Genomic DNA, 25,634 nt, shown 5'->3' with positions numbered 1-25,634 from the left:
GCAGGTGGGTGATGCAGTGGTGGCCTGGCACCATGAGGTGCGCTGGCAGCTGTGTGGTGTGACGCAGTGGTGGCCTAGCACGGTGAAGTGCGCTGGCAGCTGTGTGGTGTGACGCAGTGGTGGCCTGGCACGGTGAAGTGCGCTGGCAGCTGTGTGGTGTGACGCAGTGGTGGCCTGGCACGGTGAGGTGCGCTGGCAGCTGTGTGATGCAGTGGTGGCCTGGCACGGTGAGGTGCGCTGGCAGCTGGGTGATGCAGTGGTGGCCTGGCACGGTGAGGTGCGCTGGCAGCTGTGTGGTGTGACGCAGTGGTGGAAATGTTCACCATGTTTCACCATGCTGAAAATGTTTGTACCAGACTTTTTTGAGGCCTGTTTAATTGTGTCTGAAGTCTGATGTTGTAAATTTTATTGTTAAAAAGATCCATGAAAATGTCACTACTAAAGTTAGCTGGTACTGTTGGTATTGTAAGTGGCAAGTAGAGCTCATATTTTAGATTTTGTGTAGTTGCTAGCGTTGAACTGTGTGTTGGATGCACATGAATATATTCATTATATGCCAGCGCACCTCACCGTGCCAGGCCACCACTGCGTCACAACACACAGCTGCCAGTGCACCTCTACATACCCGACCACCACTGCATCACACAGCTGCCAGCGCACCTCACCGTGCCAGGCCACCACTGCGTCACATAGCTGCAAGCGCACCTCACCGTGCCAGGCCACCACTGCATCATACAGCTGCCAGGGCACCTCACCGTGTCAGGCCACCACTGCGTAACACCACATAGCTGCCAGGGCACCTCACCATGCCAGGCCACCACAGCGTCACACCACACAGCTGCCAGCGCACCTCACCGTACCAGGCCACCACTGCGTCACACCACACAGCTGCCAGCGCACCTCACGGTGCCAGGCCACCACTGCATCACCCACCTGCCAGCGCACCTCACCGTGCCCGGCCACCACTGCATCACACAGCTGCCAGCGCACTTCACCGTGCCAGGCCACAACTGCGCCACACCACACAGCTGTCAGCGCACCTCACCATGCCAGGCCACCACTGCATCACACAGCTGCCAGCGCACCTCACCGTGCCAGGCCACCACTGCGTCACAACACACAGCTGCCAGTGCACCTCTACATACCCGACCACCACTGCATCACACAGCTGCCAGCGCACCTCACCGTGCCAGGCCACCACTGCATCACATAGCTGCAAGCGCACCTCACCGTGCCAGGCCACCACTGCATCATACAGCTGCCAGGGCACCTCACCGTGTCAGGCCACCACTGCGTAACACCACATAGCTGCCAGCGCACCTCACCATGCCAGGCCATCACTGAGTCAGAGATTAAATAAAACCTCACTCGCACCAAACAAATTTATATTTCTAAATATCACAACATGATCGAATTTAAGTCATTTTAATAACAATGAATAGTCACCTAGGCGTTACAATATAAACATTTATATTGATTTAAATAACGTTTTGATTTAAATCGCAAATGCGGGTTTAAATATATGTGTTTTTTGATTCACAATCAGACAAATGCAACATAAATTGATATCTTTGTCTTCTAACTATCTTAATAAACTTTCAGCATAGCTTTCTCCCCGTTTAGATTTATTTTGGGATCAAACGTGGAAAGATTAGATTGTAATCGTTTTTATTTTTTAAATACATTTTAGAAAAGTGTAATCTATACTAAAAAGCTGTACACCACCTGCTATAAAGATACATATTGTAATACTTTCGGGTTCGGATAGGACAGACACAAGAACTCAGACTTGCGAAGTTAAAGCAAGTTAAAGCCTTGATTTTATATATCACCTTTAAAAGTGGCATCTCAAAGCAAAGTAAATACCCAACACTGATTGTACCCATCTGTCATGCTAATAAAGCAGCTTGAATTGAATTGAGAGGGGGGGGGGGTATATTTGCTTTGTGTATAAAGTACATTGTGAATGTTTTCACAGCCTTCACTTTGTCGTTTTTATGCAATTTTTTGACCACGCACGAATATTCCTATGTCCGTATCTTCGCAAGGGAATCAGTGCGAATTTTAATACTAATTAAATGACCGCGGGCACTTTCCACCCCCTCTACATTCTCAGAGTAGAACAGACTAACCTTCTAATGAAAGACGGTCCACCCCCCACGGACAGGAAAAGTGCCCACAGGCACTTAAACTTAATATGGTCAGTAACAGTAAACAGTAACATGGTCAGAAGGAGCACGTACAAACGTTTCCGAAATAACCACATGTAAGACTCTGATGCTTAAAATGTTTAGGGAGAAAGTGGAATACTGGTGTGTATTTTTTCTTTAAACTACCAATACCAGCCATATACAGTCTGTAACGTAGGGATTTCTATATGTCTTTATTTAGTGGTTACATTAGTGACAAAGGCTAAACTTTTAGCTTCAGTAATGTGTACATATCTCCCTTTTTTATAAAACGACATGGTTAAAAACTGTTCCAGAGCCACTGTTGTTTCATCAGTGAAAAGTACATCATGAAATGCCTCTCCCTGTTCAATCCACTGGAAAAAAGAAAAGGAGCATAAAGCTTCTGATGGTCATAAACGATATTCATTTAGGAGCAGCATCAGAGGTATGTTTTTAACTGCACTGCATTGGAGAGAATACCATAGTGTGTTTTTTTTTTTACTCCCTGGCGGAAACTGGCTTCCAGAAGAATCAGTATGGCTCAGAGATTAAATAAAACTTCACTCGCACCAAACAAATGTATATTTCTAAATATCACAACATGATCATATTTAAATCATTTTAATAACAATGAATAGTCACCTATGCGTTACAATATAAACATTTATATTGATTTAAATCGCGTATAAATAAAGCTGATACTGTTTAGACTTTTAATTATTTAAAACTGTATTAAAGCAGCACGATACACAATGCAACGTAAATTGCTATCTTTGTCTTCTGTGTAATAATGTTCACCTCTTTGTCCAGCAAATTTACAATAGTAATAATAATGAACTTTATTGTATATGGCGCCTTTAAAGGTGGCTCCTCAAAGCGCTTTACAGGTTAAAAACAATACTGTTAGGCTGGGAAAACGATTTTTTTTTAAGAAATACAAAATGAGATATAATGATATGTTCCGGCTTAGACATTAACGAAGAGCATAACGCGTGTACTGTATACACTCCAAGTACAACCCCCCTCTCTGCAGGAGTGCTGGCTGTGACGAATTGAACCGGTTTCACGGGTATTTTCAAAGTAGGAGGCGAGATTTCCAGCGAAAGACACCTCCCCCCCCCTCAAAAACCCAGTAAGTACAGTACTTACTAGTTAAAGGCTAGGCTCCTCAATGAAATCGCTTTAACATGCTAATGCGTTGGTGTAACAGTCCGGGCGTGGCAAGCTTCTAATTTCAACCCGACTACGGCGAAAGGAACCCTTCTTTCATTAGAAGACAATGAACATATTTTAGCCCTGAATGAATTAATACCAAACATGGTTTACATAAAAGACATTTTTCCAAGAAAGTTTAGCCTTTGTCACTAATGAAACCACTAAATGAAGACATAAATATAAAAATCTTAAGATTTTTAAAATACATGACTTTGCTAAAATTTATTTGAAAATAAAAACAATTACAACCGCCAGGGGAGGGAGAGAACAGGGGAGGGATGTTGGTTTTGCATAAGGGGCGGGGCTATGGAAATTAGGTCTGTTTGGGAATGTGTAGTTACATGTTCTGGCTGTTTGTGAATTATCGTTGTTGAGTATGGAGTGTTGAGGTATTGATTTTGTGTAATGCTTTATGTTGAAAATTGAGGTGGATTTTGTTTATGATAAATAGGATAAACTGGGATGTGAGGAAGGTTTGGTTTTGCATAAGGGGCGGGATTATGATAATTGGAGGACTTTGCGAGAGTAAAATGGTTTGATATATTTGATTTTGTATTGTGGTTGTTATCTATGTTTTTGGTTGGTATTATGTTTATATGGTTGTTTTTGTTGGTTGGTTGTTATTATGGTTATTAATAATACGATCTATAGTTGAAATCTGAGCCTAAATAAAAAGAAAAAGCAAGTGATTAGGTTTATGAGCAATCTAATTACTTATTCGTTTAAAACGCTATATAAAATAAAGTTTATTATTAATTTGCTGGACAGAGCGGTGAACATTATTATGCATAAGACAAAGATAACGATCCTGATCAGTTTAGAAATCTGTGTACGCTGTAAGGTTTTTACTTCTTAAACTTTTAAAATACACGTTTTGAATAGAAAGAAATCCTCTTCCTGGTACAGTATGTATAGCAAACCAGCACGTCTTTTTTCTCCAATCAGAGGGGTGTCAGATGGTGTCAGCCAATCACCATTCTGAAGCCCTACCATAATCTCTGGTATGGGGAGACCCCAGAATTCTGTCCCATAGTTTAGACAGATGATAGATACTTTTATTGATCCCGTGAGGGAAATAAAGTAAATCATTTTCATTTTAGGAAATTATTAAACGCTCGGTTAAAAGCAAAGGAGATTGTCTGTTATAGTGGACATAAAAACAAGAGTTCGCTGGCATTATATCCTGGAAGACACAGACCGGCGCCAGACCGGTAAAATGCCTGATGAACTAGGGATTGGACAGTTTCCAAGTGCTTGTACAATCGATGGAAATGTTCAAATAAATGTGCAAAAGAAATAAACAAAATAATCATTTATTTCTTTATCATATTGGGTAGCTAATGTCCTCTCTTTGCTAGTTAGTGGCTGTGTTTCTGCATTGGGTAGCAACGGGTGACTGTTCTCAGGCGGAAGATGTAAACAGCTTAATGTTCGTGTTAAATAATTTTTTAAAATTAAAATTCATTCTATACAGCAATCGCATATTTGGGTACCATTTCATAAAACTTTCATGCTTAAAATGTTTAGGGAGAAATGGAAGACTGGTGTGTATTTTTTCTTTAAACTACCAAGACCAGCCATACACAGTACAGTTTACATACATACAGTAATGTTTATGTTCCTAAATTAATATCGTTTATGACCTTCAGATGCGTTATGCTCCTCTTCTTTTTATGCTCAGCTACTAAAATTTCCCTTTAGTGGTAAAATCCATATAAATATTCAAAACTAAGCGGATTAAAATGTGCACAGTAAAGACATTAAATGATTAAATCTTTGCACTACCAACCAATGCACCACGAGTGCCCCTGTCGGTCATTTTGGCCAGCCAATCACTTACCGCGGTGCCCTCCGGTGCCCTGCGGTGGCTTGTGGGTAGGTTACTGTACCGCGGGTTTTTACCGCGCATTTTGAATGGCTGCATCTGTACATAACAGTATAGGAATGGGACATTTTGTGTGTTGGTGCATATGTCAATGCATTATCTACATCAGTGCCTTTCTCATTTGCTCCATACTAGGACCATAAAGCAAGCTTTGTCAAGAGTGGGATTCAAACCCATGCATCCAGGGTGACACCACTATTAAAAGCTTTGGTGTCAGCTTTTATAATTTATCTTCTTTGTGGAGTGAATGTTGTATCTGAGAGAAAAGCGAGGACGCTCACTAAGGTAGGGTGACATAGGTTCTGGCTATGCAGGAACTGTGAATCATATTCATTCAAGGTCATTAGAAAATAATGTTTAATAATGTTACTTGCATTTAGTTTATGTGGCTGTTAAAGTGTATATCCTTGTGTCCTGTCTGGTTTAAAAAAATAGTTGTACTGAAAAAAAATGTTAAAAAACATTAAAATATGGATTAGTAATGGTGCCAAAATTGATTTTCTTATTAAGATAGATTCATACAATATCTCAGATTCCTCATTATTTACCCTTTATTGCATAAATATTTGTTTTACCTGATATTTATTCTTCCCAGGGGTAAATACAATTTTGATTGTGCAACAAAGACTTTGAGGTTTTTAGTAGAATTTAATCAGATGTGTGACTCTTTTTCTTAAGAGTGAAAGTTAAGGATCCTAATCTGTTTTATACACATTTCTTGCTTAACATGGTGAGTTAAAAGCTGTTACACAATTACAAGCCTATCCAATGAGAACAGTCTTAATTGTAAATTAAACAGGACTAAACTTAACTTCCAAGACTGTAAATAAATAAAGAATTCAATTTACTTATTTTTTTTAATTGAATAAAACTAAAAACTTTATACATTTTATTATACACATAAAGTAAACTGCATGACTAGATCTAATTCTGTTTTAATCAACCATAAGTAAGAGTAATTACAGTCAACATTTAGTTGACTAGACTAAATCAAAAGTGGGTGACTACAAAGTGACTAATAGACATTTTAGGAACAACTACAGGTTTGTTCCATGCTGAAAAGAGAAGAAAGAAAACACGTTTCAGCTGAGGAACCTTTAACAGATGTCACATGCTGACACAGCTACCTACTTCAACTAATAGACATTTCAGTTGACTTGACTAAGACTATGATTAAATCAAAAACTAAAGTGGTGACTAAAGCGGTGTATTTTTAAGTCACCTGACTGGATAAAACCCTTTCCACACTGACTGTAGCCGGAAGGTCTGTCTCTGGTGTGATTAGGAAAGGTGCAGTGGCTCTGTAGCTAAGGATCTATACCTGTGGGTGGAAAGTTGCTGGTTCAAATCCCATGGCTGGTAGAAGAATCCAACTCTGGTGGGCCCCTGAGCAAGGCCCTTAACCCCAACTGCACCAGAGATGCTGACCCCAAGCTTTTCTCCCTATCTGTGGGCCTCATAGTGAGTGTGTTGTGAGAAGACAAAATCCTAACATGAGAAAGTGGCCAATAAAGTGATCTTATCTTATGCGCTGGTGGTGTCTTAAGGTGATTCACTCACTAAAAGTCTTCCCACACTGACTGCAACAATTTTTTTCCAGTTTATTTATTAAAACCCACAACAATACAGTGTGCAGCAGTAGTTGCTGGCAATGAAATGTCTTTTATGCGAGCTCACAAAAATCACAAGAATCACAGAAATCACAAAAACACAAAAATCACAAAATTAAGATTATGAAAATAAGGTTACATAATAATAGATGTAATAGAAATTGAATAAAGATAGATAGATAATACTTTATTGATCCCGTAGGGAAATTGATGAAAAAATAAAACTCAATATGAGTAGAGCTGCTATGTGTCCATGGTGTATGCAATATATACAAGTAGTGCAGTTATGCTGAATACAGTGAAAATTGTGTGTCCATGTAGCCATTACAGGTGATTTGCTAAAGGAGCTGCAGGTTGGCTATTTAGCAGTCTTATTGCCTGGAGGTAGAAGCTGTTCCGTAGTCTGTTGGACTTGGACCGAATACTTTGGTACCGTTTACCGGACGGTAGGAGGGAAAATAGTTTGTGACTGCGATGACTGGGGTCCTTGAGAACGGACCTGGCCTTCTTCAGACATCTAGCTGAGTAGATATCCTGGATGTTTGGTAGCTCACAGCCGGTAATGAGCTGCGCTGACTTCATCACCCTCTGCAGTACTCTGCGATCCCAGGCGGAGCAGTTCCCATACCAGGCAGTGATGCAACCAGTCAGGATGCTCTCAATAGTGCACCTGTAGAAGTTGGCCTGGATATGTGATGGCGTGCCAAACCTCTTTAGCCTACGGCGAAAGAATAGGCGCTGCCATGCTGTTTTGATCACGGTGTTGGTGTGGTGGGTCCAGGTTAAGTCCTCTGAGATGTTAACTCCCAGGATCTTAAAACTGCTGACCCTCTCCACTGCAGTCCCACTGATGTAGATAGGTGTGTGATCTCCTCCCTGGTGTTTTCTATTGCCTCTCTCCTGTGTGAATGCGCTGGTGGGCTCTTAAGTTACTTGACAGACTAAAACATTTCCCACACTGACTGCAGCTGAACGGTCTCTCTCCTGTGTGAACAAGCTGGTGCCTTTTTAAGTCATGTGATTGACTAAAACTCTTCCCACACTGACTGCAGCTGAATGGTTTCTCTCCTGTGTGAGTGCGCTGGTGGGCTCTTAAGTTACTCGATTTACTAAAACTCTTCCCACACTGACTACAGCTGAACAGTCTCTCTCCTGTGTGAGTGCGATGGTGGGCTATTAAGGCACTTGAGACTCTAAAACTCTTCCCACACTGACTGCAACTGAATGGTCTCTCTCCTGTGTGAATACGCTGGTGTCTTTTTAAGTAGCGTGACTGACTAAAACGCTTCCCACACTGACAGCAGCTGAATAATCTCTCTCCTGTGTGAATGCCCTGGTGTACTATTAAGGTACTTGACTGACTAAAAGTCTTCCCACACTGACTGCAGCTGAATGGTTTCTCTCCTGTGTGAATGTGCTGGTGGACTATTAAGGCACTTGAGTCTCTAAAAGTCTTCCCACACTGACTGCAGCTGAATGGTCTCTCTCCTGTGTGAATACCCTGGTGTCTTTTTAAGTGGTGCGACTGACTAAAACTCTTCCCACACTGACCGCAACTGAATGGTCTCTCTAATGTATGAATGTGCTGGTGGACTACTAAGATACTTAAGACACTAAAACTCTTCCCACACTGACGGCAAGTGAAAGATTTCTCTCCCGTGCGAAGGTTTTTTGAAATGCTAGACTGACAGGAACGCTGCTCATCTCTGTGTCGTAATGGCAGTTTGTCCACTCCATCTGAGCAAGGCCTTGAGTGTTTCTTCCTCATCCTCTGATAGTGCTGGGGTCTCTTATTCTGCAAATGCTCCATGGAATGATCTTGCTCTCTGTGCTGAAACTGAGATTTGTTTTCTCCACCGTGTCCTTCAGTGTGCTGCTCAGCAGTGTGAATCACCTGGGGCTCCTTCTTCAGCTCTGCGGGCTCAATCAACTGGGGCTTCATGTCCTGCTCTGTAAGATTAAACTCACTCAGTTCTTCTTTGAGCTCTACAGAGACACAGTAAAGTTCATTACAACCTTGTGTCATATTGTTTGTGTCCAGATTATTAATCTTCTCTGTAAAAGCCTCACATACTAAGAGTCCAGGTGTCCCACTCTCAGGCTCTGTCTTCATCATGGGCACAGAGTCCAGATCCTCCACACTCTGTCTGCTCTTTGGGTGCTGCTCCCTGGGTGTCTCTTTCCCTTGTGCGGTGGTGAGCTCTGTCTCCTGCATCAGACTGGAGCCCCACTCCTCCTCACTGTGCTGCTGTTCAAGAGGAGCCCTTTCCCCAGCATCAGGGAGAATACTGGCCTCTGAGCCTGTAAGCACAGGACAAGAAGACAAGACCTTTATAATAATAATAATAATAATAATAAAAATAAACTTTACTGTATAGTATGTGAAAAGGAAGATGCTTTGACAATATGCTGCACATATGGGTCCAATGTCAGGTCTGAGTTAAATATCATCCTCAGGTTTTTCAATTTAGACTGAAGCTCAAGTACAGAACTATCTATGGATAGGTTTACAGCATTGGTTTTACAAAGTTGATGCGTGGCGCCAATAAGCATGACTCCAGTCTTGTCAGAGTTAAGATGAAGGAAATTCTGAGTCACACAGGTTTTTTATGTCGGAGATGCAATTCGATAAAATAGAGAAAGCCACATCAGTGTCAGGTTTGGTATGGACGTCTATGTGAGAATCAGCATAGAAATGACAGTTGAGGCCATGTGACCTTAAAAGCTGACCAAGTGGACACATGTAAATGCTGAAAAGAAAAGGGTTGAGTATTGAGCCCTGAACTTTAACACAAGCTTAGATGAGTGCTCAAAAGGAAGTAATACCCGCAGAAAAAGTAGCAAGAAAGCAAAATATATTATTTAGCAGTGAAGAGATAAGGAAGATACCTGGGAAGTGAGATAATAATATCATTTTTTGTTTTTGTATTTTTGCAAACTATGCAGTCTAGTGTCTTGAAGTTAGCTTTGCGCCCAAATATATAACGATGCTGCCTGTCCTTGGTCAGTAAGATAAAGGGCATGTATTTGGTAAGCTGGCTGTACGCCCAGAATGTGAAAAGAACTAACTGTTGTCTAGTCTGCAACTTAGATATAATTAATTGGCATGTGTTGCTGTCTTATCATTTGTTTAGAATGTGTCATAATAACGTGTTTGTTTAAAGGTATAAAAGAACATCTTTAGCTACTTATTTTTAAGTCCGGTGGTTGCAAGTCGGACTTCCATATGCAAATAAAATAAAGAGACTTCTGCTTCACAGACACCTGAACTTTTTCATTTGTATGACACAACAGTAGTAAGTAAATTAACTTTTAAAAACTCATTTTCCGAACTTGATATACATCACAGATTCAAACACACTTCATCTCTGAACACATAACGTGAAAAGGGATTGAAAATACAGCAGACTCGTATTTTACATTATATATTTTTACACAAATTCATGTATAGCCAGTCAGTGGTGAAAAAAAATCAAATACTGTAAATAAAAATTTAAATAATGTGGGAAACACACAAAATTCAACTTTTAACAGCACACAGCTGAGCTTCTCTGTGGGAACTAATCACTAGTTATCATGCAGCATGAACATAAATATAAGTACAAAGAGGAAAAGCAAGACAAGAAAAGTTAAATTGTATTACTGTTTTTATTATAATTTAAACTATATACATGGACTTGCTAGTACAGTGACAGATGGGTTGTTTAAGATAAGATAAGATTACTTTATTAGCCCTATATAATTTCTTGCATTAGGAATTTGTCTTTTCACATACCCGAGCTTGCTCTCCAAGAGACACACAGATAGGGAGAGAGAAGCCTGGGGTCAGAGCACAGGGTCAGCCATTGTACAGTGCCCCTGGAGCAGCTGGGGTTAAGGGCCTTGCTCAGGGGCCCAATGGAATAGGATTTCTCTGCCAGCTGCAGGATTTGAACCAGCAACCTTCCAGCCACAGGCACGGATCTTAGCCACAGAGCCACTGCTCCGCCCCCCTGCTCCCTTTAAGGAGGGTGTTCTGATTATATGCAATTTTGGATACACAGGCTTTTTCAGGATCGAAACTGCTGTATAAAATATGAGTCTACTGGAATAATATCACAACTACATTACACATAAATTAACACTGCACTGACACTCCAGTACATTAAAACTGCACTGAGAGAGAGAGGGGTTAATAGAGACACACTGACTGGACACTAAAGTACATTAATGCTACAGTGAGAGAGAGGGGGGTTAATTCACACACACTGACTGGATACTGTAGTACACTAACACTGCACTGAGAGAGAGGGGTTAATGCAGACACACTGACGGACTGGACACTACAGTACATTAAGATTAAGATTAAGACTGCATTCAGAAGAGGAGGACTGGAGGACTGAAATACTTAAACCGATTAAAATTAGTTATATACACAATCATCAGTAAATATATAAAACATCTAAGCCAATACGACGTAAAAACAATATCTATACGTTTTCTTTCCTAATGACGTTGTATTTATTCGCTGATTCAGTGATTCAGTTGAATCTGAACGAGGTGTTTATAACCGTAACAGGACAAAACAGTTCAGTTTCTAGTAAAGAATCCCGTTGCTAAATCACACAAGCCTTTCCCACTTCACTCTCCATCTCTCCACTATATTCGCACCATCGAGGAAGTTAAAGACACTGTTTTTAAACTCGCACACACCCCGACTACATACAAGTCACCACACTGACCTGACAGCTCCAGTTTCGTGTCCATTTCTTCTTTTATTCCTGCAGTGGATTCACAGGGAAGCGTGTATCCAAGATGATCTGTCGGTCCCTGATATCCTCCTGCTCCCGACTCCTTCTCCCACAGCTGCAATCTCCACTTCAGGCTCTCGTTTTCCTTCTTCAGCTGCGTCATTTCACTCCCGACACTGTCCTCCACACACTGTGTGATTTTAAGCACGGCCCGTCTCACCAGAATCTGGGAGATATTGAGGAGTTTGTCTTGAAACCCCTCCTCAGAGTCAGACATCCTATTTCCAAAAACGTCTGACACTTCATACACGATCGATTTGAGCAAAACGTGCATGAACGAGTCAAGCTGGGTTTGCAGATTTAACAAGCACTCCGCCATCCTTCAGAGCCGATCAGAAACAAAGGCTGACTTCCGAAGTTTAAACAGAACAACTTTTTTTATTTTTCACAGATCCTGTTGTCGGGGCTGTGATCTGTTCAAGCATAAACACAGCCGACAACACACTGCGTATTCGGAATCTGAAGTTATTTAAAAAAAAACAACAACTTTCTTTATCTAAATAAAATGATTTAGCCACCAACACGTGGGTGAAATACATGCAGTGTCACGCAGTATGATGACGTCATTCGTTAGCGCGGCCGCGGCTTCAAAACAATCGAGAAGCGGAGCTGAGAAAGAGGAGTTTCTGCAGCCGGATATAAACTTCACTGCACCTCCTAGCGCCACCTAGTCAAGAGGAGTGAATCACCTGCGACCTTCGCCGTTCGTAACGGAACAGTTCGTTTTTTTGGCCTTCCACAACCCTCCTCCCCAACGAAATCGTCTCAAGTGGATTTTTGTTCTACATCTCCCTATGCAGGTTTTTGGTTAAAGAAAAAAAATTCCGTCATTTTCTTGCCAGCTGGCAGTATTTCATCTGCACCGATAAGCAAGATTTCTATTTCATATTTCACAAATTGATTGAATTTCTCGAAAAACAAGTGGTTCCAAGAAAGGAAATAAATACTTGCATTTAACAAAATCAAGCCATATGTGATTGTCCTTAATGATAAATTCTGTATGACAAGACAGGAAGAAAGGCACCTCAGGATTTTGGACACAGCATCTCTTGTTTCTATACTTTCCAACCTTTGAGTAATACTTTCCTGTGCTAGGGCGCAGTTGTTTTCACAGTCTGGATTATCTCAAAAGCAGTGACGTCGGTGTTAAACAGCTTTCCTTTTCGGGAACAGACGTTGTATTGCATATTTCTAATTAATTTGTTTTCATGATTGGAATGTATAGTGGGGCATAAAAACCATCTGCATAAATCTCTATTACGCGTCATTAATGATGGCGTTTCAAATAGTAGCGAGTGTAGAGATCAAACCCTGCTCCTGGTGCTAGTTTCCTCACTCTCTGAACGACCGAGTCCTGCTTATTCTTGCTGTGGGTCGCGTTTTGTGTGTTTTGGTATTAACTCGCAATTACGGAAGATACATGGGACTGCATCTACTTGATAACATACCGTGATCTCTAGTACCTAATGAGCTTTGATAATTCAGCTTGCTTATCGTTTTGGGCACGTTTCAAAACTTGAATGTACTGATCCGCATAAGAACGAATTCCGTTTTCTGATCGTTTTAACTAAGCGCTGCTCTAAACTTTACATTTGCTGATGTTGTAAGTTTTCCCCATGAGAAAAAGACGTTTCCCCCTTAGACGATTTCTCTTTTTCTTGTCAAAGAGAATAGAAAGAAAACAAAAGAAAAAAAGCAGTGTCACAATAGAACTCACAGGTCTGTCACCCTTGGGAGATGTCAAGCGCATTGAACTTCTTGGACATGAAAAGCACCAGATAAAAGCCATTTCTCATCTTTTCTCTTAGTGTCGGTGATGCTATTGTAAAGGAGACAGCTTGCTCAGCGAGCAGGCTCAGCGCACACTGAACACAGATGTTTCAGAGCGGTGTGTCCAAGTGGCTGTAAAAGAGAAGGGAGCCGCCCTGGCTTAGTTGGTTAAAGCGCCTGTCTAGTAAACAGGAGATCCTGGGTCCGACCCCCACCGGTGCCTTTCTTCCTTATTCATAGTACAAAATCCATCATTATGGACAGCAACATAGGTCTTGATTTAGTTTAATGCAAGTGTGCATTTCCTTCCTGGATCTTTTTTTTTTCAAGAAAATCAGAGAACTTGCGATGAAAAATGAAATGGAAATCTTGCTTATCAGTGCAGAAGAAATATCGCCTAAAGGCAAGGAAATGCTAGCGATTTTTTGTTTCTTAACGTGCATCTTTGAATGGAGAAACCCGCGGAGTCGGTCTCTGTAGCCCACTCGGTTGTTAGTTGCAGGAAAGGAAATGCAAGTGTGGAACTACAAAAGTAAACAAATAAGTATGGAAGTTAATATCACCTGTAATTTCCAATAACGACCAACATTGGCGACTTGCAAAATAAATATATTTCACGATCACAGAATCTGATCATCGAATTGGTGGCGGGGGAATTCATTTATATTCCCGTTGCGTCATCAGCAAAAATATTTAAAATTATAACGCAGATTTTTTCGGGAACTTGACAAGCAAAAACGATAGAAAGCCACCATTGGTAAGTTAGGACTGCAGAGTTTTATTTTAATATTTTTATAAATTTATCTCAATCAATTTTAATATGAATGTAAAGATGAATGCTGAGCAGTATATTGTCATTTTGTTGTATTTTTATATGTATCAACGATCAAGTTGAAAAAAATCAAAAAGCAAATTTCTTTCCTTGCTTGAGTACAAAAATCAAAGACTCTGCATTCAACATATTCACAGAAACACTAGGACACAGATAAACCCAGAAACATTTTTCGCACATTTTAATCTGTAACTGCAGGAGTCAACAAATTGTTAATTATCTCAACAAGAAATTTCGATCTTTACTTACAATTTTTATCCTTTAACAATTTACAAACCCCACAGTGGACGCCATTTGGCTCTGGCACAAAGCAATACTGTATCAAACTAAGCACAGCAATTAAACTCTATAAAATGAAGATAACACCTCTAGCAAGCGCCGGGCTGACTCAGTCGTTGGAGCATGAGGCTGTACATCTCAGGAATATGAATTTGAGCCCCACATTGAGCTGTGTGCATCTTGTGTTTTACTGTAGCCTGGGTTCATTCTTGTACATGCTACACATTAATTGTACCTGCAAATACATCACAAAACAGAGACTAATGAAAACATCTGAAGAACAATCAAAGATCACATGTCTTTCCTTCTTTTAGTAGACAAAGACTACATGCTTTTCTCGATGATTAACACTCTCTGCAGGACTCACTTCTCCCAACGAACACCCCAAGGTTTCCGTAGTGCTCCTGCAAAGAGCGATCAATTTGAGACCGGCTCATGTCCCGATTTTATTTAACAAACTAGATACACATTTTCTAATACATTTTCCGTTTAAACTTTTCATCTTAGGTGCAAGAGCAGTTGTGTTGAGTAGTGTTATATAGCAAAGTGGTGCAGCTGAAGTGTGCTGGCCCCATAACTCAGAGATCAGTGAATCAAAATCATCTTCTGCTCTACACGTTTTGCGCACGATTGATAAACACACCATCAATTTAAGTGCATTAAAACTATTTTTTTCTCTCGTGTGTGAGCAAACTTCACACTTACGGTACTCTTTAATCTTTACAAATATGCAAATGCCCAAATGTATCTTTGGATGTTCTGAGATCCTTGATAGTTTCCTCAAATCCTTCAAATGAACATCCATATCAAAGCAATTATGTTTATATATATATATCTTACAATTAAGGTACATAAAATATCTACATACATTTGTACAGTGCTCATTTAATAATGATTGTCAAGGATTGTCAAGTTCTCCAACAAATTTGTGTTCTAATTTTAAAATATGTTGGCTAAGGATACAATAGGTGTATAAATGAATTCTACCGACAGCAAGTTGAAGATAAAATTCCACACGTGAAAATGGTTTCTTGGACATTGACTTAGGTACTTAATTGTTTACTTGTAGTTCCACACGAGTAAAATGCAAATTTCCTGCAAAGTTCAAGAGGGTTTGCGAAGAAATCCCAACAAGTTTTAGCGGAGATTATGGTTATAGCGGAACAATCTGAAGCTCGTCCCTGGGTGGGTTTGAATCACCAGCCCTTTGTTTAACAACTGCACAGAAACACACTCCCATTGCTTTTAGCCATTCACACATTTGTGGTTAAAAAAAATAAAATACTGACATTTTTTCTGCCAGCCGGCAGTATTTCTCCTGCACTGACCATGAATAACCAATAACTTTATTTCATCTTTTGCAGGCTGTAATCTACAGAAAAGGAAGTGAATACTTGTATTAAGCTAAATCAAGCCGATGGAAATGCACTGCTGTTGTTTTTCTCCACTTTTCATTAAAAGGAGAAAAATCACTGGCATTTTCTTGCGGTATTTCTTCTGTCCTGATAAGCAAGACTTGTACTTTATCTTTCAGAAGTTGTATGACTTTCTTGAAGTTCAGAAACAACTTGTTCCAGAAAGGAAATGAACACTTGCTTCAAAGTAAATCAAGACGTATGTCTCTCTCGCTGTGTGTGCTCTTATCTGTCCATCTCTCTCTCCTCTTCTCTCTGGCAGTCTGTGCAGAGTATCTGAAGGGGATGTAACACCACTTGGCAAAGAAGAAAAATTCTGAGGCAGAATAAAAAAAAACATTATTCTCTTCTCAGTCAGACTCACAGCTTAGACTCACACTCAGACAGAAGCTCAACTCCGTACTGCTCTCTATCATCACAATCCAGAACCAGAACATATTCAGACAATCAGTGCTGCTACATGAACAATATCAGACAGAACAGCCTGGACTCAAGTCACATCTCCCCCTTTTCTCCTTTCTCCCAGCCCTCTTAGAGACATAAAAGAGCTCCTGGTTCTCCTCTCTGTGAACTGGGCTCAGAGCTCACTGATCTGGCAGCTGTGGGCTCTGTTCCAGGGCAGAAGCAAGAAGCTTCTATTAACCCTTTGCAGGACTTCCAGTCCTTCAGTATTACTTTCTTTACTGTATATCAGTCTCCAAACGTTTTGTAAGTGTTTTATAACACAAGTGAGTGTGGAATTATCTTAGTATTTATGTAATAAACAACTGTATTGACACTCTGATCAGTATATTGATTATTAGTAGCCGATGGGCCGATGATCGTGACTACAATAGTGACCAGTTGACCAGTCTGTAGCTCTGAGCAGTGGGACTCAGATCACACAGAAGAAGACCTGTCTGTGTGTGATTCTACACCAGCCCTGGGATTCAGCTGCTCTCACAAGTGTCTCACAGACAGTCTTATAAATGTACAATTAGATGAAGTCTTGTAACAGTTATACAGTTAATTTAAATCATCAGACTACCTATAGAGCTGAGAGCTGGGTGGAAATAAAACCAGGATACACATTTTAACCTCCAGGAACATGAGTCTAATCCTCCTGGCTTCTATACTCTGATGATTCGTGTAAAACCCTTGAAAGCGCTTATTTCAGGGACTCGTGCTCGTTCTCTACTGCTCCACACGGGTACACTTTGTAACACATTAATCTGTGACGTAAACTATTTTTTTCTGTTTAATGAATTTCATTCCACGTTTTGTCGCTCTCCTTCTCCAACTGTTATAAATCGCCTCTCTTCACAGCCCGGTTTGGTTTTTTTGGTGATGTTACATTTGTATGAAAAGCCCTCTGGGCTCTGGACAAGTGTCTCCTCCAGCAGAGACGCGCTCTTTTTTATTTATTTTTATTAAACGTATAGAATTTACAAATATAACTACAACCAGAGGATCAGAAACAGGTACAAGAGAAAAAAACACAACAGAAAAAAAACATTTAACCACCAGAGGTAATGAAGTAAATTATGTGATCAAATTGTATTTTTACATATATCATGTTTTCCTGGCTTTATTATTTCTCAATTATTTATAGAATTTAAATAGTGTTTCAACATGCATGCGTTTCCTGTATAAAATAAAAATCAGCACTCACTTTTTTACAAAACAAAAAAAACGCTTTTCTTTTTGCAACATTTCGAGTACCTCTGGCATTCATGAAAAATACACAAAAGCAGCAGAGACGCGCTCTGCTCTGTCAGAATAAGCGTTGTGACGTCACAGACACCAGCCAGAGCGCCGCGATCAGAGAGAGAAAGAGCGCCGGAGGCGCACGGAGCGCACGTAGAAGAGTTATTTTTCACTTATCTATTGACAACCAATTATTTCAACTGAAGAACCGTAGAAAAATCGATTAACTTCACCGATTGGTGAGTACTGATTCTTTTCTTGACCCTGTTTAAGTATCTAGAAAACAGTTAATAAAGACTGTATCGACCAATGACCATAGTACGTTTAGGGTTAATAATGTTCAATCCGAAATTAAACAATGATTATTCATATTATTATTTAGGTAACTGTATCCTAGAGCTAGAAAATGATATTTCAAGTTCATAAATGTATGTAAGTAACAGTTTAAATTCATTTTTCCAGTGTTAGTAAATCATAAGAATGGTAACCACGGCAACAGGCGCCCCCGTCACTGCACGCGTATAAGTGTCTCGGATTTGTCACAGAGAGCGGTGTGACGTCACGGGCAGCAACTAATACCAATATCAGTGTCTTCATGTTAATATTAGTGAGATTACAACTGGTAGTTTTAATGCTAGTGTTCATGTGAGTATTAATGACAGTGGCACTACTGATTGTTTTAGTTTTAATGTTCATATTCATGTTGATATTAATTATAATTATAGTGTTACTGTTAGAGTATTAACACTAGTAGTAATGTTAGTTTTAGTAACAGCATTACTGTTATTAGTAGTAGTTTGTGTCAGTGTTAGTGATAGTGTTACTGTTGTAGTATTAGTAGTATTTATATTTGTGTTAGTTATCGTGTATCTGTAGATAAGTGTGTTTGTGGTATCTGTGTGTGTGTGGGTGCGTGTCTGGAAGTGTGTGGTGTCTGTGCGTGTGTGGGCTGTGTGTCTGTGAGTGTGTGGGTATGTGTCTGTGAGCTTGTTGTGTCTGTTAGTGTGTGAGCGTGTGGGGTCTCTGAGTGTTTGGTGTCTATGAGTGTGTGTCTATGAGTATGCGTAGTGTCTATTTGTTTCTGTGAATGCATGACTGAGAATGTGTGTGTATGGTTTGTGTCCGTGAGTGTGTGGTGTCTGTCAGTGTGTAGTTTTATATTTGTAAGTGTATGTGTGGGTATGTCTGTCAGTGTGTGTAGTGTCTATGTGAGTATTAATGATGATAGCATTACTGATAGTTTTAGTTTTAATGCTAGTATTCATGTTAATATTAGTGATAATTATACTGTTAGTGTCAGAGTATTAACACTCATCATCATGTTAGTTTTCATGAGAGTATTACTGTTATTATAAGTATTATTAGTCTAGTAATAGTTTTTGTCAGTGTTAGTAACAATGATAGTGTAAGTTTTGGTGACAGTGTTACTGTTGTAATATTAGCAGTATCTGCATTAGTGTTAGTTATAGTGTATCTGTACCTAAGAGTGTATGCGGTGTCTATGTGCGTATATAGTGTCTATTTGTGTATCTGTGAGTCTGAAGATTGCTTGTTCAAATCCCTCTGCCGGCAGAGGGGTTCTACTCTGTTGGGCTCCTGAGCAAGGCCCTTAACCCCAACTGCTCCAGGGCACCATACAACGGCAGACCCTGTGCTCTGACCCCAGGCTCTCTCCTTATCTGTGTGTGTCTCATGGAGAGCAAGCTGGGGTATGTGAAAAGATCATTCCTAATGCAATAAATTGTAAAGGGTTAATAAAGTGATGTTATTATTATTCCTTACAGCAGAGCAAGCAAATTGTTACAAAAAACACCAGCTAATGTCCACCAGCGGAATTAACATTAATATACTGTAAGGTGCTGTTACTTGGGAGTATTAATCTACAGATAAATTAAACATATGGCATTTATAGCTCTAAAGAGGTTAACATAGACATCTGTAACAGATCCTTTCAGTTCATTGCTGTTCCTCTGACTTGGTGAGCCTTTGGAATTTTAAAACAGCGTTTTGCTTGCCTCTCATGTGGTCTGTGTACCAGTCCATTAACAGCCGCACTATCACTGTGTCGTGTGTGGTCCTACACAACTACACAGCTATCTACTGGAGTCGTCTTCTGTCCGTTGCAGTTGAGAACAGATTTAATACGGAGCTGCGCAGAAATTTCTGCGGCAAACATCGCTGCAGAACTAGCCCGTGCACAACAACGAAGAGAAAAAGAAATACCACAGGGTTGCCCATAAGAGGGAAAAATAGAAATCAATTGTTCAAACAATTACAACACTCTTCCTCTTACAGTGGTCTCATGTTATTTTTCTTGCCATAAGAACAGTGGGATTGTTCAACTGTATTGTTCCCCAAATGGTTAAATAATAATAATAATGATAATAATAGTGGTGGTAGCTGATCGTTCTTGTCAGTGGCCGAGTGACCTGTGTGAATACAGTATGTTGATTTATTCTCCTCAAGGCATCGCTTTAGCAATTCAAAGAGCGTGGGTTTTAACCCATTCAGTGCTTATTTCAACAAACGCCATGTTCCTTTTTCTAGGTCTTCAAATAGTTTACAATGTAGAGGTATCTTTAGTAATAAGAAAAAAGCTGCACCTCAGAGATCCATCTCACAAAAGCAAAGACTTCTTAAAGTGGACTTATGAGCTGTAGAACCTGAAGGAGTTCTCTCTCCTAGATATTAAACGTGCAGATAATGAAATCAGTGATTTACGATTTCTGCAACCTTCCAATAAATACATCTAAGACATGTAACAAACACATTGTGCAGCTCCAGTGGTGCAGTTGGTCAGCGCACAGTACTTATACAGCACCACATAGTGGAGTCATGCTAAAGTTGTGAGTTCAAGCCTGTGGCAGTTCTGCCTGTGATTTCAGCTGCAGAAACTTTCTGTTGGATTTAAGTTGGTTCTTCTGTTACTTTTTCCGCTCGATGAAGCTTTATTAATGCAGGCACACCTGCTTCCTCGGCATTTTATTTTATCGCTGCTCACAAACCAACATACTGCAGACACCTCTGATACTGTCACTGCTTGTGGGCCACGTGTTCCCGCTGTCAGCCTACTATACCACGTTCATGCACGTCTAGAAACATTACTGGTCTAGTACAGGAGCGAAAGACAAACCAAATCACACCCACTTTGAAAAAACACGTTTGACAAACCATAGGATGACGAGAATGGGATTCTTTGGTTGTTTGAGTACATAAATCAAAGACACTGCGTTCAGCATATTCACATCAGGGACTCGGACAGAGATAAACCCAGAGAAAATCTTCTCACATTTTAATCTGTAACTGCAGGATTCAACAAATTGTTAATTATCTCAACTTCACTTACAATTTTTAAACAATTTACAAAGCCCACAGTGGACGACATTTGGCTCCGGCACACATCAGTTGCTTGGAATATCATTGTAATATTTAATTTGCTTTCCCGTCACACCACTTTTATTAATAATGAAGTTTATCAATACACGTTTATTTAAAACATGTCATTTATTATTGATACAGTTTCATTCTGTCTTTATTAGGAGCTGTATCACAGCTAATGCATGTAAAGCCTTCAGGATGCGATGGTGAGAGTTCAGTTATCCCAGGGAGTGAAGAGAACTGAAATTTAGTTAATCCATATTTTAATAGAGTGTAAATCTTCAAAGTGTTCTGTCACTTCAAAAGTAAATTACAGGAGTGGGGATTGAACCCACATAGACATTTGCCCATTGGGCCTTAAGTCCAACATCTTAACCACTCAGCCATCCTGGGCAACAGTCTCAGCTGCTCAATTGCTCAGCCATCCTGGTTTCACCTTTCCAGTTCTGTGTTACACAGTTCATTGAATATATTTGTTCATTGAATATATTAATTTATAATATATTTGTTATATTTTTGAATGGAATGGGACTGTACACTGGTGGTTCCCAGGGGAAAACAGGGTTATTGAGCCATTGGGTATTCTGAGAATAAATTGGGTGGGTGAATGTAACCGTGTGGTAAAGTAAAACAGTCCTCTTAGATGAAGCGCTACAGATGCAGCCCCTGAAAATGTATAAGACTGACATTTATAGTACTGCTGACACAAATGGAGCCTCTACATCAGACCGAAATAGCTATGTGTTCGCTTAATTGTGCTTAGGATCTCCTCATGAATCTGTCTCATTCATCAGTGGAAATAGAAGCCATTACAATACGATACATGTTCACCTTCAACCCCGTAGCTGCCGGATGTGCTTGTTTCTGGAATATTTGCAATGAGTACCGAATTAAGAGTTAGGTGTCCTTACTGGTATCTTTTAAACTGTGAGGGACATTGGGTTATATACAAACGGGACAGAGACACAGTAATAATCCTATATTAACGTGTCCTGCATTTTAATTTACTGATCAGATAAATTGAAATGTTCTGATTCAGAGCCCCTTGCTAATTACAACCACAACAATACCCCTGAGTCCTGAGCACCACACTGAGCACACTTTAAGCTGTGCTCTGACTTTGTTCAGCACGACTGCTTGTTGCAGTTGAGCTCAGAGCTGGAGATGATCTCCATATTCTACCGCACTAACTAGTCCGAAACTTAGTACACAGTACACAGTTTCTAAATTAATTCAGGTTGTTAAAAAATTAAACCAGTGCCTTGTCACAGAAACGTACCCTGGTCTCTCGCGCGACAAGCGAGGTTACTCAGCACTGTACTAACGAGGAGCGCTTGTCCGCAGCTGAGCGTGAGCTCTGTTTACTGTCAGCAGACATTTCCTCTTTTCCAAAGACATTTTCGACTTCTCTCAGCTTTTTAAAGACGGTCATAAACGCTCATGAAGTAATTCATGTCAGTCTGAAGTCTGTCTCTGTTGCCTCAGCTCTTGATGAAGAAAAGCTGTACGTGGGAGACTCCCTCTCTGAAGAAGTTTGCCGTCACCCTGCAAGAGAGAAGAGCCATAAATCACTAAGGCAACACTGAGACAGTTAACATTAAACACGTGAAATGCGAGATGTTTTCTACTTAGGGACTCTATCACTTTTACTCTAACGAGAAATGCTCTTTGCCAGAAGTGGGATTTAAACAAACATCTCCGGGGGAAACCGCAACCTAAACGCAAGGCCTTAGACCTCCAGCCATCCTGCCTATAGCTCTTATATGGAATTATGTCTTATTTCTTTCTACTTGTTGATAAGAAAAACAGTGAAATGTAATTAGGGAAATATCTTTTTTTCATGGGGAAAACTAGCCCGAGCAAATGTAAAGTTTAGAGCAGTGCTCAATAAAAACGATCAGAAACCGAAAACGCTTCTTATGTGGAGCAATATATTTCGATACCGGTGGTTCTGCAGAAGAAATAAGAATAGCTGAACTCCAAGCACTGTGTTGCCATTGCGGCTACTCTGGCTGCAGCTGCTTTAAGATCTACTCAGCGGGCAAAGAAAGTTGTAGGAGGTCAGACTGGTTTGCGCTGTCTAAATAACAGTGTGCGAATTTAAACTTATTCAAATAAGAGTATTTACAATATAATACATGCTCCAAAAGCGTTAATCCTGCACTGGTTGCTAATTGAAACGCCTTCATAAATGACGCGTTATAGAGATTAATGCAGGTGGCTTTTATGCTTCACAATACATTAAAATCAGGAAAACAAACCAATTAGAAATGTGCAATACAACGTCTGTTCCCAAAAATAAAAGCTGTTTTACACTGACGTCGCTCCTTTTGAGATAATCCAGATTGTGAAGACAACTGCACCCTAGCACATCAAAATATTACACAAAGGCCGTAAAGCGCACTCTGAATCGATCCGAATATTTGATTTCCGCGATCCGATTAGGCTACAACAGGCAACTTGGTGCTTCTCCAGCAAAGCATTTCTCAGTTTTGTGAACTGCTGGTGCTTTTAACATACCAACTTGCATAGTTCATCAGGATGGCCGAGTGGTCTAAGGCGCCAGATTCAAGGACTCATGTCTTTTCACTATGTGGGTATTCTGGTCTCTGAATAGAGGCGTGGGTTCAAATCCCACTCCTGACAGCTATTCTCTTTTCCCTGTCTTGCATTTTTCCCGTCTTGTTGTGCTCGCTGACAATGACAGGAAGAGGAAAACGGAGAAACCGCTTTGTGTAATCTTGTCGTGTAGCTGTCGTGTAATCTTTATCAATGTAGCCCGGAAAAGAACACACCGTACTACAATAAACTTAAATGGGGATTCATTTTATTCTGGATCTGCATGAAATCATAAAAATGAGTGGTTGTATTATTTTCTGTTACAGAACTTAGATTGGATGCAGTATAACCTTTAACCCGAAAGATTCACATAGATATACATGGAGATATACACACACCAGGATGCACAAAGTGCTACTAAAATAACAAAAACAAAGAAAAAATACGGTACTGGCAATTTCCCTAAGGAAAGAAATTCTCCACATTAGTCTGAATGCCACATTCTTCATTGGTCCCATTACATCACAGAAATATAAAAAAACAAAACTACTCACTTTAATCTCGTCTAATCCAAGACGCACCGAATATCACAGTCTTCTTTTAACATGCTCTGAACAAGTTATAGAATAAGGTCATTCTCAAAGAACAGAACAAATCATTTCCTCCACAAACAATGGTTAAAGAAATGCAAACTAACAAAAATGTATGACCATTTACCGTTACGGACATTATTCCAGCGAACCCACCCACACAGCACTGGAACCTCATGGGAGTCGGGATCACTTCATCCCTAAACATCCACCAATTGTGTCTAACTAATATGTCACCTTCCCCTCATATATCAACAATTTACATCTCTTTCAAGGATTTCCAAACTTCATTTTTGATAGCTACACCATCAACTAAATTCTGAACATTTACCTCTGCATTCACATCACCCATAGCCACACACCACCCTCTACTTTACGACGTCCACTTCCACAATTACTGGTGCACTGACGTCACTCATACTGTACGTGCGTGTCTTACACACGTGTGTTACACTCTCCCCTGCTTATGCGTCAACGTCCTCGGTGACACCATACATCATTTTAAGCTCCTTCAAACCTTCTAAAAAAAACCCTTGAGCCGGTGTTTACGAAACAACTGCTGAACTCATTTCCATAGACCCCCAAGACTGACCTCGGCTCATGGTGTGGGTTTGAATGTACCCATTCTTTCTGTCTTTTACTTCGACGCAAAGCTGGTATCGGGCTCCCTGGTGCAGCTTCCCAGACAGAATCGTCAGCTTCTGCAGACTGCACCACGTCAGCAGTCTCTACTAGATCCCTACGATCAGGACTCATCTTTGGCTCATCTACCTCCCTATCAGGATCTAAGCCCGGATTCATCTCCTCCATCAACAGTACCCCTTCAGTTCCATCCTCTGAACTTTCGGAGTCAGACTCCGAGTGCGAAATTACCCTAGAACCAAGGTCAGTAGTCTTGACCCCCTTATGAGGAGTAGGGACTGAGGCTGCTCTCTCATGCACACAAGGCCTAATATCAACCCTATTTACCCTCTTAACTGGTCCACCCTCGATAGGTTCCACAGTGTAAGTTGTCCCTCGTACCTTAAGCACACAGTAAACAGTAGGTCCCCAAGCATCTTGGATTTTATTACGACCCAGAGGTCTATTTCTAAGATACACCAACTGACCTACACTGATCGGTGGACAGTAAACCTTGTCTCTCTGTGCGGCAATCCTTTCCGCTGCTCGCTGCTCAGATTCTCTATCTCTATATTCTCTATCTCTTTTGTGAGCATCCCTCAACCTTTCCTGGTGCACGACTAACCAGTCCACCTTCGGATTCACAACCTGCTCCTGCCCAAGCAGAGCATCAACTGGAAGATACGGCTTTACCCCAAAAAGGAGATAGTATGGTGAATACCCTGTAGTCGCATGGGGCGGCACATTATAGGCATAAACCAACTCCGGTAAATGCTCTGGCCACCGACGTTTCTTGTCAGCCGGAAGTGTATGCAACAGGTCGTGCAAGGTTC

The 25,634-nt window shown here is 40.5% G+C and overlaps 1 protein-coding gene and 1 non-coding gene across 2 annotated transcripts; one reads left to right on the top strand and one right to left on the bottom strand.

The window, feature by feature from the left end:
- Positions 1-7,573: 7,573 nt before the first annotated feature.
- LOC148824574 (uncharacterized) lies at positions 7,574-11,990 on the bottom strand. The gene is made up of 2 exons (XM_088926462.1): positions 11,603-11,990; positions 7,574-9,182 (listed from the first exon to the last, which is right to left on the bottom strand). Exons 1-2 carry the CDS (start codon positions 11,988-11,990, stop codon positions 7,768-7,770), a joined length of 1,803 nt encoding a protein of 600 aa, XP_088782588.1. The 3' UTR covers positions 7,574-7,767.
- An 11,576-nt stretch (positions 11,991-23,566) lies between these two features.
- Positions 23,567-23,677, top strand: trnal-caa (transfer RNA leucine (anticodon CAA)). Its single transcript has 2 exons — positions 23,567-23,604; positions 23,632-23,677. It is a non-coding gene; the product is annotated as a tRNA-Leu (tRNA).
- The last annotated feature ends 1,957 nt before the right edge of the window (positions 23,678-25,634 follow it).

The sequence above is a fragment of the Atractosteus spatula genome, chromosome 10 (assembly GCF_055471065.1).
Source record: "Atractosteus spatula isolate fAtrSpa1 chromosome 10, fAtrSpa1.hap1, whole genome shotgun sequence".
In the NCBI taxonomy this organism is placed as follows: Eukaryota; Metazoa; Chordata; class Actinopteri; order Semionotiformes; family Lepisosteidae; genus Atractosteus; species Atractosteus spatula.
The sequence above is the reverse complement of the archived record's forward strand: the minus strand, read 5'-3'. Positions and strand labels throughout refer to the sequence as shown.